Source organism: Octopus bimaculoides, chromosome 19 (genome assembly GCF_001194135.2).
Source record: "Octopus bimaculoides isolate UCB-OBI-ISO-001 chromosome 19, ASM119413v2, whole genome shotgun sequence".
Classification (NCBI taxonomy): Eukaryota; Metazoa; Mollusca; class Cephalopoda; order Octopoda; family Octopodidae; genus Octopus; species Octopus bimaculoides.
In genome coordinates this window covers 24,564,360-24,573,449 of record NC_068999.1, presented here as the reverse complement: position 1 = coordinate 24,573,449, position 9,090 = coordinate 24,564,360, and the positions used below count along the sequence as shown (strand labels likewise).

The following is a 9,090-nucleotide window of genomic DNA, read 5'->3' as shown; positions in this document are numbered from 1 at the left end:
AACAATAACAATAATAATAATAATAATAATAATAATAATAATAATAATAATAATAATAATAATAATCCTTTCTACTATAGGCACAAGAAATGAAATTTGGGAGAGGGGGATAGTCAATTACATTGACCAAATACCCAGCTGGTACTTGAGCCCAAAAGGATGAAAGGCAAAGTCAACCTCGGTGGAATTTGAACTCAGAATGTGAAGATGGACAAAACCCCGCTAAGCATTTTGCCCAGTGTACTAACAATTCTGTCAGCTTGCCACCTAATAATAATAATGATTTCAAAGTTTAGCACAAGGCCAGCAAGATTGGGGGAAGGGATAAGTCGATTACGTCGACCCAGTGCTCAACTGGCACTTATTTTATCAACACCAAAAAGATGTACTTGAACTCAGAACATAAGGACGGACAAAATGCTGCAAAGCATTTTACCCGGCGTGCTAACAATTCTGGCAGCTCACCACCTAAATAACAATAATAATAATGTTTCCAAATTCTGGCACAAAGCCAGCAATTTCAGAGGAAAGGATAAATCGATTACATCAACCCTGGAGCTCAACTGGTACTTATTTTATCAACCCCTAAGCATTATGAAAGGCATAATTGACATCGGTTTAATTTGAACACAGAACATAAAGACGGATGAAATGCTGCTAAGCATTTTGCTCACCACCTTAAAAACAACATCAACAGCAGCAGCAGCCACAACAACAAGTCATTATCGTCACCATCATCATTTTAACATCCACTTTTTCATGTTTACATGGGTCAGATGAAATTCACTAAAACAGATTTTCTCTGAAAATCTCACCAGCCCTCCCCTGTTTCTAAGTAATGAAATATTTCCCTTTGTCCTTTGGAAATGGACATGCTTTCAGAAAGGACTGGTGACTGTTATTCACAACTTGCATATGATATCAAGACAAGAACACACACACACACACACATATATATATATACATACACATATACAAACTCATTTACAATCATCATGTGATGTCTAGACAAGGGTACACAAATACATATGTACAATAAATTTCTTTCAGTTTCAGTCTACCAAATTCTCTCACAAGGTTCTAGTTGGCCCAGAGCTATAGCAGAACACATTTGATCTACATTATGCATGGCAGAATGAATGCAACAAGGTCAAATGCTAAAAAATTCATTTCATGATCACCAGGCCCCATGTTCCATCTCACCACATGGCATCTTAGGCAAGTGTCTTTGAACACAGCTTAAACTCAATCCAAGCCTCGTGAGTGAAAAATAGGTAAACAGAAACTGTGGAGAAGCCCACTGTACCTGTAATTCACAATTCCACTTTTATCACATACTGTGTCATACTAATTGACTCTCCTTGAAAATTACAAGAACAGTACATGCTTTTGTGAAATACTCAGCCACTTCACATATTAATTTAAGGATCAGGTCATTTGGTTACTCAAACAACTGAATACTTATTATCATAAACTGACAGCAGATCCATAATGCATATACACATGTGCTGGGTGAGGGTGAAAAGGTGTGGTGAGTTGATGGTGAACGGAACACGTGGTAGAAAAAAGGAGGAGACCAAGGAAGACATAGGAAGAATAGATGAAGTGCTGATATTAATCTCACAAACAGGCTCTATAGGGTTTAGATCAACATCATGTCATCATGAAAAAATGGTCTACCCAATGATTATGATGGCAATGGAAGAATAATTTCTAACAACTAGAATGAAGCTAAATAATTATACTTTATAATATATATTGTGTAATATATATATGTAATATATATTGTGTGTGCGTGTGTGTGTGTATGTGTCAATGTTTGTGTTCGTATATATACTTGGTGTGAAGGCGTGGCTTAGTAGTTAGAGTATTCAACTTATGATCATAAGGTCATGCGTTCGATACCTGGCAGTACATTGTATCTTTGGCAAAAACGAGTAGTACCTGTATTTCAAAGGGATAGCTTTGTCACTGAATCTCCCAAATAAACTACATTAAGAGTACTTGTGTCTGTGGAGTGCTCGGCCACATGCATGGCTGTTCCATTGATTGACAGATCAACTGCAACCCTGGAGGAGGAGGATGGTGGTGATGGTGATGATGACGATACAGCAAAAAAAGAAAAAACAAATTTGCAGTTAAATTTCTACAAATATAACTAAATATAAATCTTACCAAATCGGAGCCAAGGAGACAGATTACTTAAACTGTTCTTGGTAGGATCATTACGTTCTGTGGCAAAATGTTTTAGACGTTCATTGCAGAAACTCTCCAGAGTCGCATAACCTGCAACTGTACCTGGTTTAGCCCAGTCCACTGGTTTGACAGTCTCGTCTATATCAGACTTCCCAATAATTGTATTCCAATTTGTAGGCTAAAGAGAGAGGAGACAGTTTGAAAAAACAAGTTCGCTTGTTTAAGATAAAGAAGACAAACTGAATATGATGTGTAATATTGGCTCCAGCTCTAAATGTACAGAAAAACTAATTACATCAGACAATACTGATTGCAAAATGAAGTGATTGTGGTAAGAATTCTGAATTAGAGAGAAATGAGATGTAGTAGGCTTCTGAAACAAAAATGGAAAATATATGAGGGGGTGCTGAAAAGTTCCTGGCTTTAAGGGTGTCACAAATGGCCTGGTTTGTGACCCAACCTTCTAAGTTCTTTTTTACAGGGCTTAGAAAAACTGAAGGACCGCTGCAATAAGTGTGTGAATCTGAATAAAATCATAATTGATTCTCTTATATTTTCTTTAACTCAAAGCCAGGAACTTTTAAGCACCATCTTGTATATACACAAATATAGAAGGTGGGGGGTGCACATGTGTATATGAGAGAGAGAGAGAGAGAGAGAGAGAGACAATGAATGTTACTTTGTTTTCACATTGATGCCCTTAGAGCAATAGTATAATTGTTTGCATTACCTATAAACAATGTATTTTGCAGTTCAGTGAAACCCAACTAGTGAAATAAATAAAAATATGTATCTTACTATTGGTTAGGGTTACAAACCCAACTTTAGAATACTGCCTCTCAATAAGTTTTGTACAACCTGTGCTTGCTTGGAAAAAAAAATGGGTGTAAAAACAATAAAGTCAACATCAATAATGCTAATATTGATAGGACTGGTCCAAGGTAACCATCAGCATGCAGGACAAAATGCTTAACAGCATTTCTTTAATAAAAACAGGCAGCAAACTGGCAGAATTGTTAGCACAGTGGGCAAAATGTTTAGTAGCATTTCATGAATTTAAATTCTGCTGAGATAGACTTTGCCTTTCATCCTTTCAGGGTTGGTAAAATAGGTACCAGATGAGCACTGAGGTTAATGTAATTGACTTACCCACTATCTAACATTGCTGGCTTTGTGTGCCAAAATTTGAAATCAATATTGATAGGAGTGACCAACTAGTGGATAATCTAACCTTAAATAGGTTGAGTAGTCCATTTAGAAACCAAAAACTTTAATAATGTATAAATAATCATTGTAGGTAAAATATACACAACAGCTGTAGGCAGCCATGTGGTTATAGGTGCAGGCATGGCTGTGTGTTTAAGAAGCTTGCTTCCCAACCAAGAGGTCTCAGGTTCAGTCCTACTGCATGGTATCATAGGCAAGTGTCTTCTATTATAACCTTGAGCTCACCAAACCCTTGTGAGTGGATTTGATAGACAGAAATTAAAAGATACCTGTCATAAGCTGATTTAGGTTTTTTTCCTCTTCCCTTGGTGAGGCACTCTAAGGCTTTTGTGATATTGTTTATTTGGATAGTACAGGCTTACATGTACACTTCTCATACTGACTTACTTAACTACACTGTTGTACTGTATACATATATATATATATTTTTATTTATATATATATATATATATATATATATATATACTCGACTGCCTGTGACCCGTTGGGTCACCTGGAAAGTCTGAATTTCCCAGCAACGGAGTTTTGTTTCATGGATTTTTTTTTTCTTTTCCAGGTTATTTCACGTTTTCAACAAATGTGACATTGAAATCACACGTAAATGGCTCCTTTCCCCAGAAAAGAAAAGATTTGGTGGCTATTTCTTGCATGCCCTGCTACCATGTAACAGGTATTTGGGGTCCTCTATTGCAAATAGCCACTATGTGGTAGCAGGGCATGCAAGAAATAACAGCCAAATCTTTGGAGCTGAGTCACATTGAATGCACTCGAAAAAATTTTTGTAATGGTATTCCCTTGGGGCGATCTTTCACTTTGACTCTCAGAACTGTCACTTTGACTCTCAGAACTGTCACTTTGACTCTCAGAACTGTCACTTTGACTCTTAGAACTCTCATCCAGATCAGCTGGTTTTGTTCGTTAATTTCTATAAAAATTTTTTATTCATTTACTTTTGTTTTAAAGTAAAAGAGAGGAAAAAGTGAAAGATGTATGAACAGGTATATGAAATGGAAATGTGTGTGTGTGTGTGAGAGAGAGAGAGAGAGAATACCACTTACACATACATGAGAACACACTCATTCACTCACTCTCTCTCTCTCACACACACACACACACATACATACAAAAAAGATGCACGCATATGTATTGATGTATTGTACGTATACATGACAACACACCCCTTCATTCACTCTTTCTCTCTCTCTTTCACACACACACATCCATTTCATATACACAGATGTACATACATCTTTCACTTTAAAACAAAGTAAATAAATAAAAATTTTTTTACAGAAATTAACGACTTGAAAATAATTTTTAAAAATATTAAAATATTGTCTATTTAAAGAAAGCTAAAATATAAATACTTACTGTACAAACTAATTACATTTTTTAAATCATATTCAGTTAAAAATGATTACAATATTGTGTACGTCAAGAAGTCAACATTTTTTTTTTAATTAGAGAACGCGAAGGCTATGAGGTGTATAAGTCACAGATAGCGGATGTGTGTTTGTGTTGATTGACACGCCATGACATTCATTATATGTGTGTGTGTTCTGTAAGCGTGTATGTATGTTGACATCATGAAAGCCATGCTTTCTATTTCATCAAGAAATAACAAACAAAAATTGTGTTTTTATCATTTTCATTAATAAATAGAGGTCTAGGTGTCACAAAAATTTGTACTGCTCTGCCTTGATAAGTATGAAAACAAATATTTCTGAGATGTTTCGGGTACATGCAAACATCCCTTGAGTTTTAGTATTATTAAGATATGTCGAAACCATAATGATATCTGTGGGGCAGCTGACGATGGAGGTAAGTTGGATTGTTGGTATGGATGCTTTTGTATATGTGAAATAGTATTCTTGGATTGTTGGTATGGCTGTGGAATAGTATTATAACACATCCTTATGATATATATATGTATATATATATATATATGTTTGTGTGCGTATGTTCTTGTCTTGACATCATATGATGATTGTAAACAAGCATCACTCTCATACAATGATGGTATTTGCTTCCAGTCTTCTGTAGAAAACATGTCTGACCATGGGAAATATCACCTTGCTTAGAAACAGGTGAGGATTAGCGATAGGAAGGACATCTGGCAATAGAAAAACTTACCTCAACAAATTCCATCTAACCCATGATATCATGAAAGTGGACATTAAATGATGATGATAATTTTGGTTTAAAATAAATTACACCTTAATAACGATATCTTTAAAAATGTGATGACCCAAGTTTGTCTTCTATGCATTGAGTATACATAAAATAAATTCTAATAGTTTACTAAAATTATTTCAATTCACTCTACTCTTCTCTAATCAGCTCCTGTAAGAATTTCATATTTAAATTAATCAAGAACTCCAATACAAATGTGTATGTCAAGAATCATCATTAACTTTCCCAAAATATATCCAAAGTTTGTGTATTTTTAGATTCTGCATGAAAATAAAGAACAAATTAGCACAAAATACCATTTTTCATTTTTTTTTTCTACCTTCTTACTAGAAACTTCTTTATTAGAGTAAATGTATAATTTAAACAATCCTGATATAATAATAAACTATGCAAAGGTAATAGAAAAGAGAATAAAGTGATATATAAGATTACCTTGGCTTCAGTTTTGGCTTTGTGGGGATGCTTGATAACAGGAGGGAATTCAGTGAGAAAGTTACACATTTGACTGTGGATTTTGTTTCTAATAGTTCTAGCACCATATTCTTGCTTTTCAGAAGTTATCCAACATGGTACAATATTGTGTGTGTCCACCTGAAAGACAAAAGAAATATAATAAAATGAGTGTTCAGTAATGAGAGAAATGATTTCTATTTTAATTTAATTAAGCATTTGTTACAAATATTTTGAGGACAATAGGTCTAACCTGACACAAGCCAACATTTTTAGGGAGATTCTCTGTTAAATCAGTCAACCATTTTCTTGGAAGTCTCAATGGGCTGAAATCTGTGACAACAGCACCGATATTCAACTCTTTTACCAAACTGGATACTTCAGAAGATGGGTCTCCTTTCAAAAGATGGAACTGAATATCCAAATTGCAGCATTCCTAAGGAAAGAACAAAAAGAAACACCATACATTTTATTTTATACTGAGCCAACACTTCAAAAATTATTAACAGCCATCAAACTAATTAACTGTCAAAGGAGAAAAATAAGAGATATATATAGAGTGTTATCACAATCTTGTAAAGTAATCTACAGGGGTTGGGCAAAATAATGGAAACACCTTAAAATTTCTAACAAATTTATTTTAATATGGGGTAGGACTGCTTTTGATGTAATTACAGCTTGAATTCTACAAGGTATGGACTTGTACAAAGTTTGAATTGTTTCCAAAGGAATTTTTGTCCATTCTTCAGCTAAAACAGTCTCCAATTCTTGTAGTGATGATGGTGGAGGATATCAGCTCTTTACTTATTTTTCTAAAATGCACCATAAATGTGAGCAGGCTAATATACCCCTTGAACTAAATGGTAGTCTATTGCAGGGTTAGCTATTCATAAGTCACTGGAGCAAAATGAAATGAAGTGTTTTGCTCAAGAAGACAATGTGCTACCAACCTGGGAATCAAAATCATGATCTTGCAATCATGAATTCAACACTAACTATTAGGCAATGTGCCTTCACCATGTATATACTTTTCTGTTACCATCTATCCTTCATCCACAAGGCTTTGGTTGGCCCAGGACTATAGTAGAGGACACATGCCCAAGGTGCCATGCAGTAAAACTGAATTTGAAATCACATGGTTGCAAAACAAACTTCTTAACAGTACAATCATGCCTACACTTTGAGAAAGAGAGAGAGGGAGAGAGAGAGAGAGTGTGTGTGTGTGTGTGTGTGTGTGTGTGTGCGCGCGCACGCATGCAGGCATGTGTGCATGAGCTTTTGTGTTTGCCTCTTACTGCTTTATAGGGATATAAACAAAGTATGTTGGTTTGTTCATATCCCCATAACTTAACAGTTCAGCAAAAAGCAATTGATAGAATAAGTATTAGACTTGAAAATAAGTACTGGGATCAATTTGATCAAGTAAACCCTTCAAGATGGTGCACCAACAACACTGTAGTTCAATGAATAAAACAAATAAAATAATTAAAGAATATACAGAATCTGAGTCGAAATTTCCATAATTCCTTATTGTTATTCCAAGTAACACTTCAGTAGTAAAATATTTTTTGAACTACAATAGTTCGTTATTTGTGAAACATTAAACTTTGATCAGTTTAGTTGAAAATCCAACATAAACCATGTCTAAGTTTACAATTCAATTCATAGTGGGATAATCTCCTGTAGTGTGGGCATGAAGAAAGGCTTCTTGCATGTATGCAGAAATTACTCTTTACTCTTTTACTTGTTTCAGTCATTTGACTGCGGCCATGCTGGAGCACCACCTTTAGTCGAGCAAATCGACCCCAGGACTTATTCTATCAGTCTATTTTGCCGAACCGCTAAGTTACATGGGCATAAACACATCACCATCAGTTGTCAAGCGATGTTGGGAGGAGACAAACACTGACACACAAACATATATATATATATATATATATATATATACATGTATACGACGGGCTTCTTTCAGTTTCCGTCTACCAAATCCACTCACAAGGCTTTGGTTGGCCCGAGGCTATAGTAGAAGACACTTGCCCACGGTGCCATGCAGTGGGAATGAACCCGGGACCATGTGGTTGGTAAGCAAGCTACTTACCACACAGCCACTCCTGCGCCTATATGGAATTTTCAACATTATTTATTTCTACATTAACACAGAAAGTATTCATGCAATATAAGAGTAAATTTTATATGAAACAACGTATATTACAAGTGCAGGAAATCTTTGTCAGAAATTCAACATTTAGGCAAATGTTGCTGTGTTTCTTCACCTATCACGCCTAGCTGTGAGAACAGCTAGAATCAAGAGCAAACTCCACCAAAGACTGAATCACTCTGCCCTTTTTGCACTAAAATGAACTGTATTTGTAAGGTTTGCTCACAGAAAGTCCTAGTCATGCTGCCAGACTATCATATGAACAGAAGTTGTTGATTGGAGAGAAATTGTGTTTATGCACATGATCAACTTGTGACTTCCATGTGACCAAATATGGGGTTGAATCTAACTGCTATATTGTCTTTCCAATGCAACAATTTAATTGAACACTTGTTTTAAATTGAAATTCATACTAATAACTTCTAAGTTAAATGAAAACAAAATTCAGAAAAGTCAAAATTGAGACAAACCTTTTCAACTTCCTTCAGTCCATTCAACAAAAAATCATAATGTCGTTTGGTTGCCTCGAGAAATGGAACCACCACACAAAAGCATACATGAAGGGATGTCTTTTCTTTAAGAGCAAGTCTTTGGGCAAACAGCATAGCCCAGTTATCTAAAATAAATAAATATTGCAAAAACAGTTCATGTCTCATATTAATTGATTGGTTTATAATGAAGCAAACTAGATCGTTCTTAGATAATGTTTAAATTTGTTAAACTTTATTATAATAGAACATGATTCCAGGTCCAGTCCCACTGCATGGCACCTTGGACATGTGTTTTCCACTATAGCCTCAGGCCAACGAAAGCCTAGTGAGTGGATTTGGTAGACAGAAACTGAAAGAAACCCATCATGTGTGTGT

General features: G+C 35.3%; 1 protein-coding gene across 2 annotated transcripts in view; it reads right to left on the bottom strand.

The window, feature by feature from the left end:
* LOC106876432 (deoxyribodipyrimidine photo-lyase) overlaps positions 1 to 9,090 on the bottom strand; it is a 26,668-nt gene that overhangs the window by 12,505 nt on the left and 5,073 nt on the right. For both annotated transcript variants that reach the window (XM_052974690.1, XM_052974691.1), the window contains 4 exons: positions 8,695 to 8,840; positions 6,320 to 6,502; positions 6,049 to 6,207; positions 2,176 to 2,374 (listed from right to left, as the gene is read on the bottom strand). In XM_052974690.1, the coding sequence (XP_052830650.1) occupies positions 2,176 to 2,374; positions 6,049 to 6,207; positions 6,320 to 6,502; positions 8,695 to 8,840 (687 nt within the window). The remainder of the gene's footprint in view (positions 1 to 2,175; positions 2,375 to 6,048; positions 6,208 to 6,319; positions 6,503 to 8,694; positions 8,841 to 9,090) is intronic.